Source organism: Rana temporaria, chromosome 4 (assembly GCF_905171775.1).
Source record: "Rana temporaria chromosome 4, aRanTem1.1, whole genome shotgun sequence".
In the NCBI taxonomy this organism is placed as follows: domain Eukaryota; kingdom Metazoa; phylum Chordata; class Amphibia; order Anura; family Ranidae; genus Rana; species Rana temporaria.
This window is the reverse complement of record NC_053492.1, coordinates 439298294-439323101: the sequence shown is the minus strand read 5'-3', so window position 1 is coordinate 439323101 and position 24808 is coordinate 439298294. Positions and strand designations below refer to the sequence as shown.

The window sequence follows — 24808 nt, the reverse complement described above, 5'->3', positions numbered from 1 at the left end:
CAGACTGCTTTTATCTGATGTGTCAGAGAATTTGTCAGGAGAGATCAGGCTAATAACAGAGGAACTGTTGAGGAGAGAGCTACGGGACTTAGGTCTTTGAAGAGAGATAACAAAATACTGCAGATATATGTGCCCAGCTCAAACTTCATGACTTGGGTTTGCATCCACTTTAAGGGGATCTATAACATGAGCATTGCTGCCAGCAGTGTCACGCCCCACACACAGCTGAGCCAAGCTGACAAGTCTGAGCACCTACCATTCAGTTCTACTACCTTTGGGCGATTCTATCCTGCACCTGAATTTGACTTGGTACAGCAGAGCTTAGACAGGGGGAGGGAGAAGCAGCACAAGTAGCCAATCTGTTGTGCTGAGGTTAGCTTTGTCTGTTGCTTCTCCTTTCTCTGTCCGCTCAAGCTTAGGGAGGGACCTTTAAGTTTGTAGCAGATTAAAATTAGATTGTCTGCCTTGCCAGACCGCGCTGTGCTATGTGGCGGATCTGTGTAAATCTCAGGACTGGATGGACAAAATGCAAATCCTTTGGCAGGTAAAACTGGTAATTTACTGTATTTTATCTGTGTATTTGGTTGCTTGCCTAGAATTCAGTACATTTGAATCTCTACATGTGTATGATAGTCTTATGCCGCGAAAACACGACCATTTTTCGGGTTGTAAAAAATGACGTATTTTTTTAATGTCATTAAAAACGATTGTGTGTGGGCTCCAGAGCATTTTTCACGATGTAAAAAATGGGCATTAAAAATTTCGAACATGCTCTATTTTTTCACTACGTTTTTAACGTTGTTGTTTTTTACGTCGTTAACCATTTAACGCCCGGACCATATTGCTGGTTAAAGACCAGAGCACTTTTTGCGATTCGGCACTGCGTCGCTTTAACTGACAATTGCGCGGTCGTGCGATGTGGCTCCCAAACAAAATTGACGTCCTTTTTTTCCCACAAATAGAGCTTTCTTTTGGTGGTATTTGATCACCTCTGCGGTTTTTAGTTTTTGCGCTAGAAAACAAAAATAGAGTGACAATTTTGAAAAAAATTCAAATTTTTTACTTTTTGCTATAATAAATATCCCCAAAAATATATTTAAAACATTATTTTTTTCCCTCGGTTTAGGCCGATACATATTCTTCTACATATTTTTCATTAAAAAAAATCGCAATAAGCGTTTATTGATTGGTTTGCGCAAAAGTTAAAGCGTTTACAAAATAGGGGGTATTTTTATGGCATTTTTATTAATATTTTTTTTTTTACTAGTAATGGCGGCGATCAGCGATTGTTTTTTTTCCGGTACTGCAACATTATGGCGGACACTTCGGACACTTTTGACACATTTTTGGGACTATTGGCATTTTTATAGCGATCAGTGCTATAAAAATGCATTGATTACTATAAAAATGCCACTGGCAGTGAAGGGGTTAACACTAGGGGGTGAGGAAGGGGTTAAGTATGTTCCCTGGGTGTGTTCTAACTGTAGGGGGGTGGCCTCACTAGGGGAAATGACTGATCGCTGTTCATACATTGTATGAACAGAAGATCAGCATTTCTCTCCCTGACAGGTCTGGGAGCTGTGGCCTGCGCGAGAGCCGGCGTTATACGACGTGCTCTCGCGCAGGGGAGCCGACCTGCCGCCGTAAAACGACGTCGGCTGGTCGGCAACCAGTTAAAAATGGTCGTGTGTGGGCTTTAACGACGTGAAAAAACGCGCATGCTCAGAAGCAAGTTATGAGATGGGAGCGCTCGTTCTGGTAAAACTAGCGTTCGTAATGGAGTAAGCACATTCATCACGCTGTAACAGACTGAAAAGTGCGAATCGTCTTTTACTAACACGAAAGCAGCCCAAAGGGTGGCGCCATCCGCATGGAACTTCCCCTTTATAGTGCTGTTGTACGTCACCGCGCTTTGCTAGAGCATTTTTTTTTTTCATAATCATGTGTAGGCAAGGCCGCTTTAATGATCGGGTTGAAAAAAACTTTGTTTTTTTCTAGACCCTTAAAAACGTAATTTTTTACAACTAGAAAAACGGTTGTGTGTACGCGGCATTAGTCGTTTACATACAGTCTCCTTTGGATCAGAACTTTTTTTAATGTTTTGTGTGGCTGCATAAAAAAAATCTTTCATTCAGGATATAAGAAAATTGGATTGTAAGAACAAAATTGTACGTTTTTTTTTTTTTTTTTTGTTAATAAGCCTTATGCCCCGTACACACCATCACTTTATGTGATGAAAAAAAACGACACTTTCTGTGAAGTAAAAAATGACGTTTTTGAAACTTCAATTTTCTAAGACGAAGTTGCCTACACACCATCGTTTTCTCACAATGATCTTGCAAAGTGATGTTACGTTCCACCACGTTTTACCATTGAAGCTTGCTTCTGGGCATGCGTGGATGAAAAAACGTCTTAGAAAACGACGTTTTTTGCTACACACGGTCAATTTCTGTGAAGTAAAAAGTGCACTTTTGAAAAACGACACATAAAATTGAAGCATGCTTCAATTTTTTTCTGTCGTTTTTTACAAGACATAAAACGACGTTTTCCCCCACACACGGTCAATTAAAGTGACGTTTTTAAAAACGTCATTTTTTTTCATCACATAAAGTGATGGTGTGTACGCGGCATTAGGCTTTGAATACATAAACACCAGAATCAGATGTTTCATGTGTCATTGCAGCTCATCGTCAATCACTATAGCTTACTGCTCATGTTCTAAAATAATATTAGGACTGCTTTCTCTAATACATGCAGGAACTAAGTGAAGATGTATACTGCGTTTTCTTTCATCTCTGCTTCCTTGTTATAACTCTACTTCTCTAATATTCAAGACTTTTATTAGGAACTTGCTATAAAAAGCACATCTACCCTATAAACCTAATAGGTTGAGAACCGGAACACTAGCATTGAGAAGTAGAAGTCATATCGTCTTTCTGATGGGACACTTCTCATGCTGTCCCTAGAACTATAAAGATGGATGCATAGACACATCTATTTAATGATTATGATTTATGGCAATTTCCTTTTTAAAGGGATTCCTGTGATTTCTCAGGCTAGCCCACCTAACAGTACTTGTGCATAGAGGCTGTTGTAAGGTCTTTAATACCGTATATACTCGAGTATAATATACAAGTAAAAACTGTGCAACCGAGTGCTAGTCTAAATTGCTAAAGAATAAAGTCTATGGGCTAGATTTAGATAGCCCGCCGTAACTTTGTGCCGGCGTAGCGTATCCCAGATACGCTACGCCGCCGTAACTTAGTGAGGCAGGTTCTGTATTCACCAAGAACCTGCGCCCTAAGTTACGGCGGTGTATCGTAAATCTTTCGGCGTAAGCGCGCCTAATTCAAATTGTGAAGAGGTGGGCGTGTTTTACGTAAATAAAACATGACCCCACGTAAATGACGTTTTTGACTAACGTCCGTGAACGTAACTCAGTGCGCATGCTCCAAATTAACCCGCAAAAAGCCAATGCTTTCGACGCGAACGTAAATTACGCACAGCCCTATTCGCGAACGACTTACGCAAACGCAAAATCGACGGAAAATTTGGCGCTGGCCCGACGTCCATACTTAACATAGGATACGCCTCATATAGCAGGGGTAACTTTAAAAAGCCTAACGTAAACGACGTAAAAAAACGCCGCGGACGTACGTTTCTGAATCGGCGTATCTACCTAATTTGCATATTCCTTGCCTAAATCGACGGAAGCGCCACCTAGCGGCCAGCGTAAATATGCAACTAAGATACGACGGCGTAAGAGACTTACGCCAGTCGGATCTTAGCCAAATTCCGGCGTATCTTGTTTTCTGAATACAGAAAAAAGATACGCCGGAGCATCCTAGAAGTTACGCGGCGTATCAATAGATACGCCAGCGTTACTTCTTTATGAATCTACCCCAACAACTTCAAAATCTAAATGAATAGTTTGAATTATAAATGAAAGAGAGTCCCAAATGTGCAGAATGGATCACATCAGAGCCCACAAACAGGACGAACAGCACCGCTGTGAACTGGACTTCCGTGAGAAAACCACCACCATATGGAAAGCTGCTTACCGGAACAAACAGGTTTATACGTGTAGCGGGGTCACACTATCATGGACTATATAGTGTGAATCCCCAGTGAGCTCTAGTTATGTTTGCCTATACATGTTCACACCCTTTTAGAAGTTATGCATTGTGGGATCGGAAGTATCGGGAGATATGGACTCCATTGACTCTTAATAGAAACAGACTACACTTCCCACAATGCCCTGCCTTATTGGAACATGTGACACCTCCGTACAGACTTATGGGGGAGGTTATTTAAAGTTAGTGAGGAGCTGATTTCTCTCTCGGGACCTGCCTCTTCTCCTCTGTGGAGCTGTGTAGAGCTCCACAGCAGTGCTGCTAGGCCTGAAGCCTGGGCCTGGACTTCTCAGGAAGATTAACCATCTGGAGGGAAGCAAGACAAAGAGTGCCCAGCTCGTATGCCAGGAGACTGGAGAAGCCGCCCAGCTGACAACTGAAACAGTGGGAACCTGATACCGAGATCTCGCGCTGCGGAGCAGTGATTGACCAGAGTGCCTTTGAGAAGAATCCAGGCGGATCGGGCCTGTCGGGTGAGAGGGCACATGCTCAAAACCTCAGAAACCCCCCTTCTATGTTGATAGCTAGAGTTCCCCCTGTAAGCCGGGGCCACATGTTTGAACACTGACTGAACCAGAGAGGCCTAATAAGTTAGGAGTTATATACCCGCAGGACTGACTGACGCTGAAGAGTGATCAGTTAATTTAGTATTGGCATTTGCCACACCTTATTGACTGAGTTTATTTCCTCATTAACCCTTTTGGATTACAAATCTAAAAGTGCACCAACGGCCGCAGTAAAGACTTTAGTTCCTAGGAGATATTTGGGAGCTGTTTAAGCCAGGCCTGGCAAAGAGTTCAACATTAGCTGTTCTACAGGACTGTCCACTAGGGGCGCTCGCTAGCAGAGACTATTAAAAGTTCATTATAGAGTTTATTCTGATTAATCATTTAGTTTACTGTTTTTTTTCTAACTCTCGCAAAGGGCCCTTTGCAGAGTCATTGTGTGATAATACTTGTGATTAATATGCTATTCAAACCTTTTTCTTCCTTACCACAAGCAAAGTAAAGTTGTTATTTTGGTTTGAATATATTAATTGTGTGACGTGTGTTTACTCTGGGAGCCAACATCACAAAAGAAAAGGTAATACAATTATTGCATTACTATTGTATGTTTTATGTAATGCTATTGCGGCCTCAGCCAAGTAGGGGCCACAATACCATTGTATTCATCTGGTGTGCCAAGGGAGGGTTCGAGCCAGTTAAAAGGGGTAAAACAGTTAATGAGAGTAGATCCCAAATCTAACCAGCGGCTCCTCCGGGGGTAGCGCTACATACAGCATTAAGCATAGAACTCCGTCCGTGGGTTGGAACACCGAATTGCAAGGACCCCAGAGAATATACTTCCGATGGTAAACTTTAATGCTCGTAAGTAATGTAATCCCGGTTCATGGATATAGAGAAGAAACGGACCATAGCATAATTCCGCATAAAATCGAAAAAGAAATGTACTTACAAACATGGATTGTTTAAAAGCATGTAAACAAATTCCGGCCAGCACTATAGGAGCCCTTCCTCCTTCCGTTGAGCGCGGTGATGTCAGTGTACGCTGTCCCCAGACGTGTTTCGTCATAAGCAGACGTTCTCAATGGGGAATTTCTGTTGGCGCAGTTTTTACTTGTATATTGTTTGTGTTTATCCCATCAAATTGCAGCCTCTGGTCTTTATTGACATATTTTTTTGATATTTTAAGTTGTCTAGTGCAGTTTTTATTTTTTTGCATACTCGACTATAAGCCGACCCGAATATAAGCTGAGGCACCTAATTTTACCACAAAAAAATGGAAAAACGTATTGACTCGAATATAAGCCTAGGGTGTCAATCTGCATGCCTCAGTGTGTCCATGTGTATGCCTCACTGTGCCCATGACTAGACTGACGTTTAACATGGGAGTCGAAGGGGTGCCCGGCTTTGAAAAATCGGTGCTCCCCAGGTCGTAGGTCCACCAGACAACAAACTTTGCACACTTGTAGAGGAGAAGCCTTTTTTTCATTTTGAATAAAGTGAGGGTTATAACCTCTGTAATTTTATTTTTTGCCATCTGTGTACCATTGGGAAAATTTACCTTCACTTTCTGTCCCACAGCCAACACAGGAAGTGAGAGGAAATCCCTGCAAATGAAAGTGATTTGTAAAGAAAAAAAAAAAATACCATGTCATACTTCCCTGCTCTGTGCAGTGTTTTTTTTTTCACAAAGCAGCTCCAATCCTCCTCTTCTGGGGTCCACTGCCGTCTCTCTGGGCCCCTCCTCCTTGCAGAGTGCCCCCAATAGCAAGCCGCTTGCTGTGGGAGCACTCGTATGTGCTTGCGCCCCCCCCGCTCCCGCCTCACTGGCTGTGATTCATGGCAGCGGGATGCTGGCTGCACCTCAACGAATCAGAAGGGAGTGACCCGGGACAGAGTGCATGAAGGTTCTGAGTAATTTTCTAGCAAAAGAATGATGATTTGTACATGTAGGAGAGAAGTTCCAGAATAGGCCGGGTATGGAGGTGGGTTTTAAAGCCTGGTATTGAGGTGGTAAAAGACGGGACAACATACTGAACCTTGCGCCCTGGTCTGTGCTTTTATGTTTCTTCCAATGAAGAGTGTAAAACAAGGAAGAGTCTAATTCAAATCAAAATGCAATCATTCGACCATTTCAATATCTCTCTGTAATTGCTTTTATTGACTTCTCCCTTTTATACATCATCTCTGCTAAAAGTTACATTTTAATTGTCAATTGACTCAGTAAAAGTGCTCTGTGCACACTTTAGAAAGGAAATAATTCCATCAGACCAACTTTTGCTATTGTCCAGCAATCTCTGCTCAGAGGGGACACTTGACCTTGTCATGTACTCTGAGCTCATATCCGATACAGTATGTACTGAGGGGCATTTACTACGACTGTACATAACTAGCAAAGTCACCGCTGAGGACACAGCTAAAGGGAATATCTTTTTTTATGTATATGCATCAGTATAAAGTCCAAGTTCACCATTTCACGATTACTACCTTTGTGGACATTACAATTTTTAGCAATTAGTTAAAACTGATATTAATTACTAGTCTTGCACGGTACAGATTTAAAGCAGAACTAGTAAATGCATAGAAAGGTATTTTATATTTATTCATTTTAAGATTATTTTTTTTCAATTGCTTTCTGGTTTCTGGCCTAGGTCAAAATGAAGTCATAGGCCTTGTACACACGACCGAACATGTCTGCTGAAACTGGTCCGCTGACCAGTTTCAGCAGACATGTTTGGTCGTGTGTACAGCCGACCGGAGCGGATTCCCGGCCGAGCAGACTTTTTCCAGCGGACAAATGTTTCTTAGCATGCTAAGAAACATGTCCGCTGGAAGCCTGTCCGTCGGACGTGTTCGGTCATCTGTACAGACTCACTGGTCACGTCCGATCGGCCGGCATCCCTCGCATGCGTTGAAGTGATTCGACGCATGCGTGGAAGCATTGACCTTCCAGGGTCACGCAAGTCGACGCGTCATCGTGACGGCATGGCCACGTCGCGACACGTCACTGCGCTTGTTTTCCGCGGGGATTTTGGTCTGATGGTGTGTACAGCCATCAGACCAAAATCCGGCAGCGGACATGTCCGATGAAAACGGTCCGAGGACCGTTTTCATCGAACAGATCTGCTGGTGTGTACGGGGCCTTAGGCCTCGTACACACGATAGGATCGCCAGAGGAGAACGGTCTGAAGGACCGTTTTCATCAGTCCAAACCGATCGTGTGTGGGCCCCATAGGTTATTTAACCTTCGGTCAAAAAAATTAGAACTTGCTTTAAAATTTAACCAATGGACACCTAACCGATAGGTCAAAACCGATCGTTAGTATGCAAAAGCATCGGTTAAAAATCCACGCATGCTCAGAATCAAGTCGACGCATGCTTGGAAGCATTGAACTTCGTTTTTTTCAGCACGTCATTGTGTTTTACGTCACCGCGTTCTGACACGATCGGTTATTTAACATATGGTGTGTAGGCGCGACGGACCATCAGTCAGCTTCATTGGTTAACTTAAGACAACTGTCCTTCAGACCGTTTTCATCGGATGGACTGATCGTGTGTACAAGGCTATACACCCCAGGAGTTTCCATGGGCATTTTTTATCTGGAAGAAGGGAAGGAGGGGCTTTCTCAGTTATGTACACCCTCCTGCCTGCATGCCTGGGCTAAGGGCAGATGGCTTCCAGGAAGTAAATGCTACATGAATTATCTGCCCTTACTCAAGATGGCAATGGCTAGAAATGGGTTGTTTGTTTTAAAGCGTGGATGGATGGGTGTCTTTTCTTCAAATATTAAAAAATGAATTAAATAGCATTCTCCATTTGTGTTGCATCCAATCAGGCTGGGTTCACATATATGTGAGTTGGATGCATTTTAAACCACATTCAATTTGCATGACGTGTGAATATGACTGGCCCTCAACGGAGCCGGTTCACACAAGTATAGGAGGGTCCTGTGCATTTTTGGGTCTGGTTCAGGTAAGAATTCAGGCAAACCTTTTCACCTGAACCCATATACAAAAACGCAACGAACCCCGGGCTGCAAACCACACATATGTGAACCTTGCCTTAAAATCTTCCTTAATGGGCCATTATAAAATGACGCCGGCAGGAACACTCCCTCGATCCCGGTGGACGTCATTTGACGTCCTTTCTTCCCGTCAATCTAGCGATGTCCGCCGGGCACCCGCGGTTGCCAGTGATCACGGCAGGAGTGTGGATCTGTGTGTGTAAACACAGATGCACCTCCTATCAGAGGTGAGGAGACCGATGCTGTGTTCCCAGTACAAAGAAACACACATCGGTCTCCTCCCCTTGTGAGTCCCCCTCCCCCTACAGTTAGAACACACCTTAGGGAACATATTAACACTTTCCTCGCCCCCTAGTGTTAACCCCTTCCCTGCCAGTCACATTTACACAGTAATCAGAGCAGTTTTATAGCACTAATCGCTGTATAAATGTGAATGGTCCCAAAAACGTGTCAAAAGTGTCCGATGTGTCCGCCGCAATGTCACGGTCACAATAAAAATCGGATTGCCGCCATTTCTTGTAAAAAAATAATAATAAATTTAAAAATGCCAGAAATCTATCCCCTATTTTGTAGACGCTATAACTTTTGCGCAAACCAATCAATATACGCTTTATTGCATTTTTTTGACCAAAAATATGTAGAAGAATACGTATCGGTCTAAACTGAGGAAAAAAAAAAAAAAAAAAAAAAATGGTATTTATTAAATCAAAAATGTAAAAATATTGTGTTTTTTTTTAAATTGTGGCTATTCTTTTGTTTATAGCGCAAAAAAAACCCCCGCAGAGATGATCAAATACCACCAAAAGAAAGCTCTATTTGTGGTGGGAAAAAACATAAAGATTTAATTTGGGTACAGTGTTGCATGACCGCGTAATTGTCATTCAAAGTGCAACAGCGCTGAAAACTAAAAATTGGTCTGGGCAGGAAGGGGTTGAAAATGCCCTGTATGGAAGGGGTTAAATAGGAGGTCTTAAGGTCTTAGCAATTTTAAGAGTGCTGCACCCCTCTGAAAGACTTTTTACAATTTTGAATTTTTCCGAGTCAGTTATATCTTTTTTTTTTTTTGGCCCATTTTGCCCAAGGAAAAGAAGCTGCCTAATTTATTATGTACACCTAGGGTGTTGATCTTCTTAGGCCACACCCTCCCTCGTTACACAAATACACATCACCTGATATTCTTAAGTCCAATGAGCATTCAAGTGTATGCAGCTTGGAGTTGGACAATGTGCATAAAAATGATGATTTGGTCAAAATACTCACTTGCCTAATAGAATAAAAAGAAATAGGATAATTTCCAGAAAGAGAAACAAATATGGTCTCCCAATCCCAAGTAGACAATAGGAAAAGAATAAAAAGAGACAACGCTCTCACAATAAAAAGGGATTTTGAAGGGAGACACCGATTCTGTTTAAAGGTGAGCACATAAAAACAATAGATTATGTAGAAAAATACAAATTTATTAATAGCATTGTTAAAAGTATTTGTATTTGTTTACTTAGGCCGCGTACACACGATCAGTCCATCCGATGAGACCGGTCCGAAGGACCGGTGTCATCGGTTAACCGATGAAGCTGACTGATGGTCTGATGTGCCTACACACCATAGGTTAAATAACCGATCGTGTCAAAACGCGATGACGTAAAACACAACGACGTGCTGAAAAAAACGAAGTTCAATGCTTCCAAGCATGCGTCGACTTGATTCTGAGCATGCGCGGGTTTTTAACATACTAACGATCGGTTTTGACCTATGGGTTAGGCGTCCATCGGTTCAATTTTAAAGCAAGTTGTAATTTTTTTGACCGAAGGTTAACTGCCTGATGGGGCCCACACACGATCGGTTTGGACCAATGAAAACGGTCCTTCAGTCCATTTTCATCGGTTTTGACCGATCGTGTGTACGCGGCCTTAGACCATGCGAAGAGTTGAAACAAAACACTATGTTGTGCAGTCAGCCAACATGTTTCACACAGTTGTGCTTCATCAGGGCTTTGCACTCGTCTTTAGTTTCATCAGGTCTGTACAGGACAATAGAAAATATCATTAGTGTCCAATAGTAATTTAACCAATAACAGTATTGCATAAACATGCTTTCATATGATAATATTACTGTATAGTAATAAAAGAATTAAACCATGCTCACCTAATCTCATAGAGTTGGATGATTGATCCAGCGACCAAAAACTCACTTGCCTAATAATTGTGCGCACAGTGTACATGCGTAAGCTACAGAGCCCCGCCAAGGGACCCCCATATTTGTTACTGCGTGCCTGGCTGCTACTACACTAGCATGAAAAAGGAGAAGAACCTGGGACAAAACCAGCGGGCCCTTTCAGGGGTAAGCGGTACACTTCTAACAGGTTCTCTTTTAATCCCGATACTGATCGATTTAATAGGAAGTATGTTACTTTCTCTCATTAGGAAATTTCTGCATGTTCAAATTTTTTCTTTGAAGTTTTAGGTGGCCGATTCTCTTTAAAAAGAAGTATAAGATAAAGATATATTATTATCTCTGGTTATAAACTCCCCGATGTATGTCTAGCCGCCTCCTGGAAGAAAGGATGAGAAAGATGACTTGAAGCGATTATTGTTGCTGTATGTTGGTGTGCCCTGAATATCCATCTAAATGGTAATGAAATGCAAACCCAGCTCTGTATTTGTGTACGCTGTCTTCCTTGCCTCATTATGATAAGGTGAAAATGATAGAACGTATGGCATCTGATACGCTGCGAGGAACACAAATCAGCCAACCTAATGGCATTTTCCTGGGCAGCTCTGTGCCGATTGTAGCTACACAAGACAAATAATAGCTTTTCTGGGTGATCATTATTTCCATAATGCTGTGCAGGCAGCCTACCGAACAGTCGCATTCTCACAGTTTAATATTGTTCTTCACACCTCTTCTTTTTTTTTTTACTCCGCGAAATGAGCAATAATGCAGCATATGCATGCCACGAACGCAGGATTTCCCCTGAGGGGGATTCCTCATGTCAAACAGAAGCTGTACTCTGTATACAGGTGCTACATTTCCTATATCAGGCATTTACACTGAAAAGGCAAACAGGTCTGCTGGCCCTGGATTCAGCTGTACCTTTGGGGCTCATGCATGGACATTCGAATATACTGTCCTGCCGAAGAGATTGATTATGTTTTGGAGTTTCAGTATCATTGGGTTACATTACCATTGCACTGCGACTGTACAGGTCCATATACACCAGACTCATTAGCATGTGTTGATCAAAGCAGGCCAGGGCATATACATTGTAAAAGCAATATATTTCAATATTAGCAGCTCACACCAATGCTTTGTGCTGATGTGCACTGCTCTGAAAAAAAAAATAGAATGTGCCTCACTTTTTATTTTAAAGGGTTTGTAAAGGAAATTATTTTTTTATCTTAATAGCTTCCTTTACCTTAATGCAGTGCTGTTTTCATGTCCTCATTGTTAGTTTTTGCTCTCAAGTTGCTGTAATTCTTCTCTGATCTCCACACTTCCTGGTTGTCTGTTTCCTGATAACCACAGTGCTGGGAGCTTTCTCTCTGTGGTCACTAATCAAGGAGGTGTGATTACTGTGGGGCAGATCCACAAAGAAAGTACGCCGGCGTATCTACTGATACGCCGGCGTACTTTTAAATTTCCTGCGTCGTATCTTTGTTTTGAATCCTCAAAACAAGATACAACGGCATCTGGGTTAGATCTGACAGGCGTACGCCTTCGGATCGTAGATGCAATTCTTCCGTGCCGAGTATGCAAATTAGCTATTTCCGACGATCCACGAACGTACGAGCGGCCGTCGCATTCTTTTACGTCGTTTCCATTCGGCTTTTTTCGGCGTATAGTTAAAGCTGCTATTTGGTGGCGTACACAATGTTAAGTATGGCCATCGTTCCCGCGTCGAATTTGAAAATATTTTTTTTGGTTTGCGTAAGTCGTCCGTGAATGGGGCTGGACGTAATTTACGTCCACGTCAAAACAATGACGTCCTTGCGACGTCATTTAGCGCAATGCACGGCGGTAAATTTAGGGACGGCGCATGCGCAGTTCGTTCGGCGCGGGGACACGCTTCATTTAAATGAAACACGCCCCCTACCCGCCGATTTGAATTACGCGCCGTTACGCCGCGAGAGATACACTACACCGCCGTAACTTACGACGCAAATTCTTTCTGGATTTAAAGCTTTGAAAAGTAAGTTACAGCGGCGTATCGTATCTCGCATACGCTGTGCCCATGCAATTGTACGTGAATCTGCCCCTGTGTGTCTAAAACCCCTCAGCACCAATCAGTTTCGTTTTCCAAACCATCACTGCCCTGTATTGGCTCTGTACATCACAGAAGCAGGAAACAACATGCAAAAACGAAACTAGAAACTACAGGTACATTATATGATTGATTTGTATTTATTTTTAATCATTTTAAAAAGGAATCAGTTAACTATTATGTCTCTATACCCTGTAAACAGTAATTTCAGCAAAAAAAATGTTTTCCTTTACAACTCCTTTAATGCACCTTAAAGAAGCCAAAACAGTCAATTGAAGTTTCCTTCACAAATAAAGTTTACTGACGTTTAGGAAAAAATATTGCAGTACGTTTCAAAATGCAAAACAGCATGCAAATGTATGTCAATGTGTGTGTGTGCTTTTACGTGCACTCAACACGCACATTGCAGTGTGAATGGACCCTGAGGATGCATCCACACATGTGTTTGGATTCATGGGCAGATTTGCCACGATTCTGCCAATGATTTTAAAGCGCCCAGGTGTGAATGACAAATCACACTACGCACATTTCAGATGACATTCATTTGAATGCCACCTAATACCACGGTGCGGTTCTGCTGTGATTGTCCCATGATAAATCGCGTGAAGCTTGTTGTCCAAAAGAAAAATTCAGGAGCTTCTTTTGGGGTGACTTGCTTCACGCGATGTGGTTTGCCGCGATTGCAGGACGTGAACATCTTGACAGAAACGCACCGCATTTTTAGGTGCCATCCAAATGAATAAAATGTGCGTTGTGCGATTTGTCTTCCACACCTGGGAGTTTTGAAATCGCAGGCAGATTTATGACAAATCTGCCTGCGATTCAAGACGCCCAGGTGTGAATGAGCCTATGTATGAAGGTTAAAAACCTTTGATTTGTAACTCCCCCCTTAGTTCCCCCTAATAACCCAAAATGATTGCACAGAGCAGATAAGTATGACATGTTTGTTGTTTTTTTTTTTTTTTTTTTTTTTTAGTTATAAAAATATTTACTTACTTATAATCACTTTAAAGTTAAAGCGTATAGAAATGTAAAAATGTTATATTTTGCAGCTTACCAGTCCTTAGGCATGGTGGCTGCATTTGTTTTCTTTTTTTCAGGCTTGTTTCCCTTTTATTCTTTGTTTCACCTTGTGATTCTACCAGTAACATCTTTCCTGTCCTAAGGTGACGGCACTCACTCACTCCAAATAAATCAAAATTCCAGTATACATATATTAGCATTTGTAGACATTATAACTTTCACACAAGCCAATCAATATACACTTATTGGGATTTTCTTTTACCAATGACATGTAGAAGAATACATTTTGCCCTAAATATATGAAGAAATTCAATTGTTTTCATTTTTTATTGGATATGTTTTATATATTTTTTTCGCTTATATAATAAAAAAAATCCAATAGTGGTCAAATACCACCAAAAGAAAGCTCTACATGTGGCAATTGCCAGTTAATGTTTTATCTGCTCAAGAATTTGTATTAAAATAAATATGAATCCAGACTAAAAAACATTTGGCTTGCTGAAACACTACAAGGGGAAAAAAAAAACAATGCAGCCACCACATCTAATGCACGGTCGTTTTTTGTCTTGTAAAAAAACGTCGTTTTTTTTCTCATGAAAAAAAAACGACGTTTTTCAAACTTCATTTTAAAAAACGACTATGCCTACACACCGCCACACGACTATTTACGTCCGCAAAATGGCACGGATCGGGACCCCCCCCGCTGCGTGCGGTGGGCGGCTTACCTCGGGGAGCGATCCGGGACGACGGCGCGGCTTTTCGTTAATAGCTGCTTCGTCGCGATCGTTCCCCGGAGCTGAAGAACGGGGAGAGCCGTATGTAAACACGGCTTCCCCGTGCTTCACTGTGGCGGCGTATCGATCAAGTGATCCCTTTTATAGGGAGACTCGATCGATGACGTCAGTCCTACAGCCACACCCCCCATCAGTTGTAAACACACACTAGGTGAACCCTAACTCCTACAGCGCCCCCTGTGGTTAACGCCCAAACTGCAACTGTCATTTTCACAATAAACAATGCAATTTAAATGCATTTTTTGCTGTGAAAATGACAATGGTCCCAAAAATGTGTCAAAATTGTCCGAAGTGTCCGCCATAATGTCGCAGTCACGAAAAAAATCGCTGATCGCCGCCATTAGTAGTAAAAAAAAATAATTAATAAAAATGCAATAAAACTATCCCCTATTTTGTAAACGCTATAAATTTTGCGCAAACCAATCGATAAACGCTTATTTCGATTTTTTTTTTCAAAAATAGGTAGAATACGTATCGGCCTTAAAATTATGAAAACAAATTTTTTTTATATATATTTTTGGGGGATATTTATTATAGCAAAAAGTAAAAAATATAGCATTTTTTTCAAAATTGTCGCTCTATTTTTGTTTTTAGCGCAAAAAATAAATACCGCAGAGGTGATCAAATACCTACAAAAGAAAGCTCTATTTGTGGGGAAAAAAGGACGCCAATTTTGTTTGGGAGCCACGTCGCACGACGGCGCAATTGTCTGTTAAAGCGACGCAGTGCTGAATTGTAAAAACGCCTTTGGGCATTTAGCAGCATATTGGTCCGGGGCTTAAGTGGTTAAATGACACAAAAAACTACATTTTGAAAAACGACATAAAAAATTGAAGCATGTTCGAATTTTTTTCTGGTCGTTTTTCAGAAGACAAAAAACGACGTTTTTTAAAACGTAGTTTTATTTCATCACAAAAAATGACCGTGTGTACGCGGCATAAGGCATGTATGCGGTTCTGTGTGCCATGTTTGAGCGGACACGGCAGCCTATTCATTTGAATGAGCTGCTGTTCCGGCTTTTCCTGCAGAAAAGAGGCCCTTGCACCTTTTGTGTGGCCGTACGAAAAACGCATAGTTCTTTTGCCCCATTTGTTCCCGTGTTTTTAAGTGTGTGGGGGTGCCAGCATCCTCGCATTTTCGTTAAAGCAACGCATTTTGTGTGTGGCTGCATGCGAGTGTGGAAACGCGTTTGATTTACACGCATTTCATGCACAGATGTAAACCTCGCCTGAGGATTGGTAAGCTGCAATATATTCCAGTTCTTGGCTTGGGGATCCTTTAATTTTGCTTAGCTCATCATAGACCATTTATCATTGTGGTTTTGTTTTACAAAACTTGGATAATCCGTACTAATATAACGCAATAAACAAAGAGTGTATGCATATGCAAAAAGTGCAGCAGCAGCACTGTTCAAGGAAGGCTGAATGAATTAATAATGTACAAATCAAATATATGGTAAATTGGTTAATCAACAGCTAAGCAAAATCTAAAGTGGATCTGCCAGAAGTTGGGTTATGTGTGATTCTGAATATTCAGCCTTAAATTATTATAAATTTATAGCCTTACCCCTAAAAAAATGTATATTTACCCCATTTTTCAGCTTTACTTAATCTGTCTGAACATGACTCTAGACCAGGGGCCAGAGGTGGCCCTTTTGCTTGCCTTTATCTGGCCCATGGGGTACTGTTCCTCCCACTGATACTATGCCTTCCACTGACACCAACAATGGGGCACTATTCCGTCCACTGACAACAACAATGGGGTTCTATTCCTCCTCCTAATTGACCACAGGTGTTTTGTAAGGTGTTTTTACTCCCACTGACCACCAAGCCTGGGACGTTGTCTACTACTGATGACTAGCATACTAGCTCATTATGAATTACTTACCTTGATTGGCCGGAGCGGCGATGACGTCACTCCGCGCATGCACACGGGAGCCGTCAAAGCCGGCATTAGTCATTGAGAAAACCGGTATTCTTAGTGCGCCTGCGCTGTTGTCTACGGCACGCATGTGCGGTAGTCACAGATCCAGCCATCCATCCATCCCTGCTCAGCCATCCCTGCCCAATACCCTGCAATACTCTGCCCCATACTCTGCAATACCCCACAATACTCTGCAATACCCCACAATACTCTGCAATACCCCACAATACTCTGCAATACCCCGCAATACTCTGCAATACCCTGCAATACTCTGCAATACCCCACAATACTCTGCAATACCCTGCAATACGCCCCCCCTGCTTCTACCTCAACGCTACCTACGATCGAAGCCAGGATTGTTTTTTTTTTTAAGCTTCCCAGCCTAGAGGTGCGATGTGGGGTCTTATTGACCCCATATCTCACTTTAAAGAGGACCTGTCATGCCATATTCCTATTACAAGGGATGTTTACATTCCTTGTAATAGGAATAAAAGTGATCACATTTTTTTTATTTTTTGCGGAAAAACGTGTCAAACTAAAATGAAGTAAAGTAAAGTGAACAATAAAATATATATATTTTTTAAAGCGCCCCTGTCCCCGTGTGCTCGCATGCAGAAGCGAACGCAGGCGTAAGTTCCGCCCACATATGAAAACGGTGTTCAAGCCACACATGTGAGGTATCGCTGCGAACGTTAGAGCGAGAGCAATAATTTTGACCCTAAACCTCCTCTGTAACTAAAAACATATAACCAGTAAAAATATTTAAAGCGTCGCCTATGGGGATTTTTAAGTAGCGAAGTTTGGCGCCATTCCGAGAGCGTGTGCAATTTTGAAGGGTGACATGTTGGGTATCTATTTACTCGGCGTAACTTCATCTTTCACATTATGCAAAAACATTGGGCTTTTTGTTTTAAAAACACGTTAGAAAAATTGCTGCGCAAATACAGTGTGAGATAAAAAGTTGCAACGGCCGCCATTGTATTCTCTAAGGTCTTTGCTTAAAAAAACTTATATAATGTTTTGGGGTTCTATGTAATTTTCTAGCAAATAAATGATGATTTTTAAATGTAGGAGAGAAATGTCATAATTGGCCTGGGTGCTCCAGAACGCCTGAAGGTGCTCCCTGCATGTTGCGTCTCTGTATGAGGCCACGCTGAGTAAAATTCTCACACATGTGGTATCGCCATACTCAGGAAGAATAGCAGAATGTGTTTTGGGGTGTAATTTGTGGTATGCATATGCTGTGTGTGAGAAATAACCTGCTAATATCAAAATTTTGTGAAGAAAAAATTATAATTTTTTTTAAAAAAAATCTTGACTTTGCAAAGAACTGTGGGAAAAAATGTAAAAAAAACTCACCATGCCTCTTTCTAAATATCTTGGAATATCTTCTTTCCAAAAAGGGGTCATTTGGGGGGTATTTGTACTTTTCTGGCATGTTAGGGTCTCAAGAAATTAGTACTTCAGTACTTCAGGTGTGATAAATTTTCAGATATTGGCACCATAGCTTGTGGACTCTATGGGCCCTTTCACACATACGGACAAACGGTCCGTTTATTACAAGTCCGTTTACGGACTTGTAATGTATCCCTATGGGATTGCAGACGTTAGCGGATGATGCATCCGCTAACGTCAGCAACCATCCGCGTCCGCAAAGATCCGCTTTTGCGGATGGAAGAAAACCCTATTTTTCTCCCGTCCGGCACACGGTCCGTATTCATCCGATTCCCCATAGGGGAGAGCGGAGGAGAGACAGGGCAGTCTCTGCACTGTGTGCGGGGACCGCCCTGTCAGCCGACAGCTCAGCGGGAATTTACGGAGGAATCCAAACGGGCCAAACGGGCTAATTGAGCGGATCAATTACGGATCCGCTCCGTGTGAAAGAGCCCTAAAACTTTCACAAAGACCAAATAATATACACCGATTTGTACTTATTTTTACCAAAGATATGTAGCAGTATAAATTTTGGCCAAAATGTATGAAGAAAAAATACTAATTTGCTAAATTTTATAACAGAAACAAAGAAAAATTCATTTTTTTTTTTACAGAATTTTCAGTCTTTTTTCTCTTATAGCGCAAAAAAATAAAAAACCCAACGGTGATTAAATACCACCAAAAGAAAGCTCTATTTGTGTGAAAAAAAAGACAAAAATTTCATTTGGGTACAATGTTGTATGACTAAGTAATTGTCATTCAAATTGTGAGAGCACCGAAAGCTGAAAATTGGTCTGGTTATTAAGGGGGTTTAAGTGCCCAGTGGTCAAGTGGTTAAAGTGATTTCTAGCAAAATATGCAGCTTTTAACATGCAAAAATTGTCCCGGCAGGCAAGTGGCTATGGGGCTATTCATTTTTTTTATCTTGTGTTGTGTCAAGTTCTGCTTTTGGCTTGTTTTGTACTTGCATTATACTGTGGCTGGAGTAGGTACAACTGTGCATGGCTTCAGTGTGAGAGCAATATTGTAGGATACTGAAGGGCATGTGGGCTCAATAGATCTTTATTACTACTTTAGCATTGCAGTGTCATTCTTCCCGCAACAGCTTTGTCTTTCATTCCCTACACTCTTACAACCTAAGGCCTGGTTCACATCTATGCATTTTTAGTGCTTTTTGCATTTTGGAGATTTGCACTACAGTCCATTTAACATGGTTTCCAATGGAACACGTTCTGTAGTGAAAATCTGCAAAATGTACTAAAAATGCATAGGTGTGAACCAGGCCTAAGTGTCCAGAGCTGATTTTATAGTCAAAAAGCCAAGTGGCACAGGACAAGAAACTGTGCATTTTCCAAATACACTAAGTAAGGCTGGGTTCACACTATTGCGCATAACGCATCCAATATGCATGACAGGAGACTGTGATCGGCTTTCAATGGAGCCGGTTCACACATCTTCGGGGCCGCCGTTAAGCGCACAGCAGAAGGGTCCTGTGCGTCTTTGGCTCAGTTTTAGGTCCGAATTTAGCCAAAATATTGGACCTAATTTGGACCTGAAATGGTGAACGGGGACACTCCAGACCCCCTGCTATGCACCACGGCCGCACATAGTGTGATCCAAGCTTGATACCTTCATCACTGGTTTACCTAAGCATAGGTGTGATCTTCCCTGTCCTCCTTACTAGCATTAGGTTATTGACTGTATTGTGGTATATGTTTGTGTCTTTCAGGTGGCCTGGCATTGGCACAGGTACTATTCTTCTATGTGAAATATTTAGTTCTGTATGGACTTCCGGCACTTCTTCTACAACTGGATGGCTTGAGTTCGCCAGCTTTGCCTCGCTGTGTCAGCTCAATGTATAGCTTCACTGGAATATGGAGGTTAGTCATTCCTAATTACCATTTTTTTTATGATTCACACAATTACTTCCACTCATACTGTCTGCTAAGAAGAAGCATCTTACTTTAAGCAGATTAAAATACACTAATTAATGTAACTCTGTAATCATTATTTATTATATAATAAAATATATTTTTAAAATGCAAGCAGTATAAGTACCTTAAAGCAGAGGTCCGCTGAAAAAAAATATATTAAAAGTCAGCAGCTACAAATACTGCAGCTGCTGACTTTTAATATTAGGACATTTACCTGTCCAGGGAGCCCACGATGTTGGCACCCTAAGCCGATATGGCTCTCGGGTGGAGGCGCCGCCATCTTCGGTAAGGGAATCAGGAAGTGAAGCCTTGCGGCTTCACTTGCTGGTTCCCTACTGCGCATGCACGACTTGCACTGTGCATTTCCACTGGTCCCTGATTTCTTCTGGGACCTGTGTGTCTCCCAGAAGACAGCGGGGGGACGAAGTAGGCGCCGGACGTGGCGTAGGTCACTGCGGTGATCTATGCCCGGAAGTGGAAGCAAATACCTGTATCTGTTTCCTCCTCCCCCCTAAAAGGTGCCAAATGTAACACCGGAAGGGGGGAGGGTTCCAAAAAGCGGAAGTTCCATTTTTGGGTGTAACTCCACTTTAATGAGACATGGTCTCAGCCTCTTGCAGTCCCTGTACAGCAGAGCTGGGGTGTTAGAAGCAGAGGCAGTACAACAAGTTAATATGCTGACAAGGTGCATGCTTATAGTAGAAAAGAGTAAAGTGAAAGAAAGATGAGCTTATCACTGTGCTGCTGGTTTCCAAAAAAGTACCGCGGAAGACCAATGCCAAAGTATGCATCCGAGTAAGCTCTGCATCGGGATCCCTGTTCCAGAATATACTGTTTCCCCTCCAGATACCTGCTCAGTTTAGTTTTGATCCCCAAATCCTGTTGTGTTCTGACATTCAAATTTTCACCAGCTCCTGCAGTCTAAAACTCAACCCATTTCACCGCCTGTTTTTTTTTTTTTTTTTTTTTTAAAATAAAAAATTCAGTGCATTCAGAAAGTATTCAAAGCGCTTCACTTTTTCCACATTTTGTTACAGCCTTATTTCAAAGTTAATGAAATTCATTATTTTACTCAAAATTCCACAAACAATACCCCATTATGACAACGTGAAATAAGTTTGTTTTGAAACCTTTGCAAATGTATTAAAAATAAAAAACGAGGAAAATCCCATGTACATAAGTATTCACAGCCTTTGCTCAATACTTTGTTGAAGCACCTTTTGCACCAATTACAACCTCAAGTATTTTTGAGTATGATCCTATAAGCTTGGCACACCTATTTTTGGGCAGTTTCTCCAAATCTTCTTTGCAGGACCTCTCAAGCTCCATCAGGTTGGATGGGGAGCGTCGGTGTACAGCTATTTTCAGATCTCTCCAGAGATGTTCAATCAGGTTCAAGTCTGGGCATTGCCTGGGCCACTCAAGGACATTCACAGACTTGTCCCATAGCCACTCCTTTGTTATCTTGGCTGTGGGCTCTGGCCACTCTACCATACAGGCCTGATTGGTGCTGCAGAGATGGTGCTGTTCTTCTGGAAGGTTCTCCTCTCTCCACAGAAAACGCTGGAGCTCTGTCAGAGTGATCATCGGGTTCTTGGTCACCTCCTTGACTAAGGCCCTTCTCCCCTGATCGCTCAGTTTGGCCGGGCGGCCCGCTCTAGGAAGAGTGCTTATGGTTCCAAAATTCTTCTGTTTTATGGATGATGGAGGCCACTGTGTTCATTGAGACCTTTAATGCTGCAGAAATGTTTCTGTACCCTTCCCCAGATCTGTGCCTCGATACAATCCTGTCTCGGAGATCTACAGGCATTTCCTTGGACTTCATGGCGTGGTTTGTGCTCTGACATGCACTGTTAACTGTGGGACCTTATATAGACAGGTGTGTGCCTTTCCAAATCATGTCCAATCAACTGAATTTACCTACCACAGGTGGACTCCAATCAAGAGCTCGCTCAATTTTAAGTGTCATGGCAAAGGCTGTGAATATTTATGTACATGTGATTTTTTTTTCCATTTATTTGTAATAAATTTGTAAAGATTTAAAAAAAAATTCATGTTGTCATTATGGGGTATTGTTTGTAGAATTTTGAGGGAAATAATTAATTAAGGCTGCAACATAAAATGTAGAAAAAGTGAAGTGCTGTGCGGATGCGCTATATGATATACTTGCCTGCTCTGTGCAATGATATTACAGCCCCAACCTCCTCTTCTGGGGTGCCCCACAGGCGCTCTTAGCTCCTCCTCTTCTCTGTGCACCACCAAAGGAAGCCGCTTCTTATTGTCGCTTCCGAGCCGGACTGTCCATAAACACACAGTGCAGCTCGGACCGCCTCCCATTTCTGCCTCTCTGTCCTGTGAATGCAGGGAGAGAGGAGAGAGCTGTTACAGACGGACACAGTGATGGATTGAGTGAGGACTCAGCTAAGTATCTGGAGGGGAGGAAAAACACTGGGCCATTTTTTACCTTTATGCAGTGAATTCTATAAGGTAAAACATTTTAGAACCACTTTCACACCTATTGGGCTTTTTTTCACGTTGCACATCTAGAGAGGGACTATAAGGGTTATTATGGTTTTTGAACTGACCATATGATTGTAGTGTGCAGTCCCCTCCACCTAGCACTCACTTGAGCCTTATTGAATTGGCTCCTCTCAGTATCCAGAGGACAATTGCAGCTAACTCTGTATGACATTCAATCAAATCCTTGCATTGTGTAAAATTGTTATTGAGAGTATTTTTTCTGAACTATAGGCTAATTCTTATGCCGCGTACACACGATCATTTTTCGGCATGAAAAAAACGTTGTTTTACATTTTTTTTATTTAAAATGATCGTGTGTGGGCTTCACATCATTTTTCGGCTTCTGAAAAACGACAACATTTTTTTTTCGAGCATGCTGCATTTTTTAACGACATTTTAAACAATGTCGTTTTTCGGGTTAAAAAAAATTATCGTGTGTGGGCTAAAACGACGTTAAAAGTCCACGCATGCTCAGAAGCAAGTTATGAGACGGGAGCGCTCGTTCTGGTAAAACTACCGTTCATAATGGAGTAAGCACATTCATCACGCTGTAACAGACAGAAAAGCGTGAATCGTCTTTTACTAACACGGAATCCGCTAAAGCAACCCCAAGGGTGGCGTCATCCGCATGGAACTTCCCCTTTATAGTGCCGTTGTACGTCACCGCGCTTTGCTAGAGCATTTTTAAAAAACAATGTTGTGTGGGCAACGTCGTTTTAATAATGAAGTTGGAAAATCTTTGTTTTTTTCTACATGCCGAAAAACATAGGGCCTAATCCACAAAAACCCGGCGCAACGTAATTTTTCCCATTTAAGTTACACCGCCGCAAAATCTCTACCTAGGTGCCCGATCCACAAAGCACTTACCTAGAAATTTTGAGCGGTGTAACTTAAATCCGTCCGGCGCAAGGCGTTCCTAATCTAATGGGGCGAGTCCCATTTAAATTAGGCGCGCTCCCGCGCCGGACGTACTGCGCATGCTCCCGATGCGATTTTCCCGATGTGCTTTGCGCGGTTTTACGTTACGCCGAGTTTTGTGAATCGCGCCGGGTAAAAAAAGTTGCGTCGGGAAAAAAAAAAAGATGCGGCGGGAAAAAAAAAAATTGAAAAAGAAATTTGACAGTGTCGCGGGAAAGAAGGGTCTGCTTTTACATGGTGTACTAACTTTACACTTTGTAAAAGCAGCCCTAATTTTGCGACGGCAAACTAATACTTACGGAGAAAAAACGAAGCGTAAAAGCTTTGTGGATCTCCGTAAGTGCTAATTTGCATACCCGACGCTGGATTTCGACGAGAAATGCCCCCAGCGGCGGCTGCGGTACTGCATCCTAAGATCCGACAGTGTAAGTCCCTTACACATGTCGGATCTTCTCCCTATCTATGTGAAACTGATTCTGTGGATCAGTTCATAGATAGAAACAGGGATACGACGGCGTATCAGTAGATACGCCGGCGTATCCCTTTTGTGGATTAGGCCCATAGTTTTTTTTCATGCCGAAAAATGATCGTGCGTACGCGGCAAAATGTGATGGCCAGGTCACTTCTCCTGTTATGCAGGATGCCAGTCTTTACTTAGGACCCATAGATGATGGAACTGTTCTGTCTGCACTTATTACAATGATTCTATTCTATTACCTATATAATTCCAAGAGTTTCAAATGCCAAGATTTGAACATATCTACGTTGACCTTTAGCAGCTGCAGCCGGTAGCTTTGTGCAAAATATTGATTGGGAGCTGCAGCCAACATGTTGGTAGTTTGTTAACCTTGAATTAGACAGCAGTTCCTGTTAGTTTGCACTTCCATCTGAGGGAATACGTAAAAAGGTTTACAAAGTGCTTCTGTCAAGACGAGCTGAAATATGCACCAGGACATGACTTCCACCATCTCAATGAGCCTAGAGCCCAGCAATGTTCACCAAAAGATTCCCTCTTGTAGAATTCAAAGTCACTTTGATTATGATAACTCATTAGTCTCCGATCTCTCCAGCTGCTTTGGTGTAATAGACAGAACGTGCTGAAGCCTTCTGACCTTCGCTGACATTGGCTCTACACATCATACTCTACCAATTAATTACAAGAGAAAACATGGCGTGCTTCCTATAGGGGAGAGAGAGGTGAAGTGTGGGTCAGAGGGCCGTGACCCCAGCTTCATACAGACATTGACAGACAACATACTGTGCGTGTATTCCAAATCTTCATTGTTTAACATGATATGCAGTGGGTGAACACTATGCTAACACAATAAATAGCAGCATATAGA

The 24808-nt window shown here is 42.1% G+C and overlaps 1 protein-coding gene across 1 annotated transcript in view; it reads left to right on the top strand.

The window, feature by feature from the left end:
- Positions 1 to 24808, top strand: part of HHAT (hedgehog acyltransferase) — a 375962-nt gene that overhangs the window by 97818 nt on the left and 253336 nt on the right. The window contains exon 8 of the mRNA XM_040351495.1: positions 19823 to 19973. Coding sequence (XP_040207429.1) covers positions 19823 to 19973 — 151 coding nt within the window. The remainder of the gene's footprint in view (positions 1 to 19822; positions 19974 to 24808) is intronic.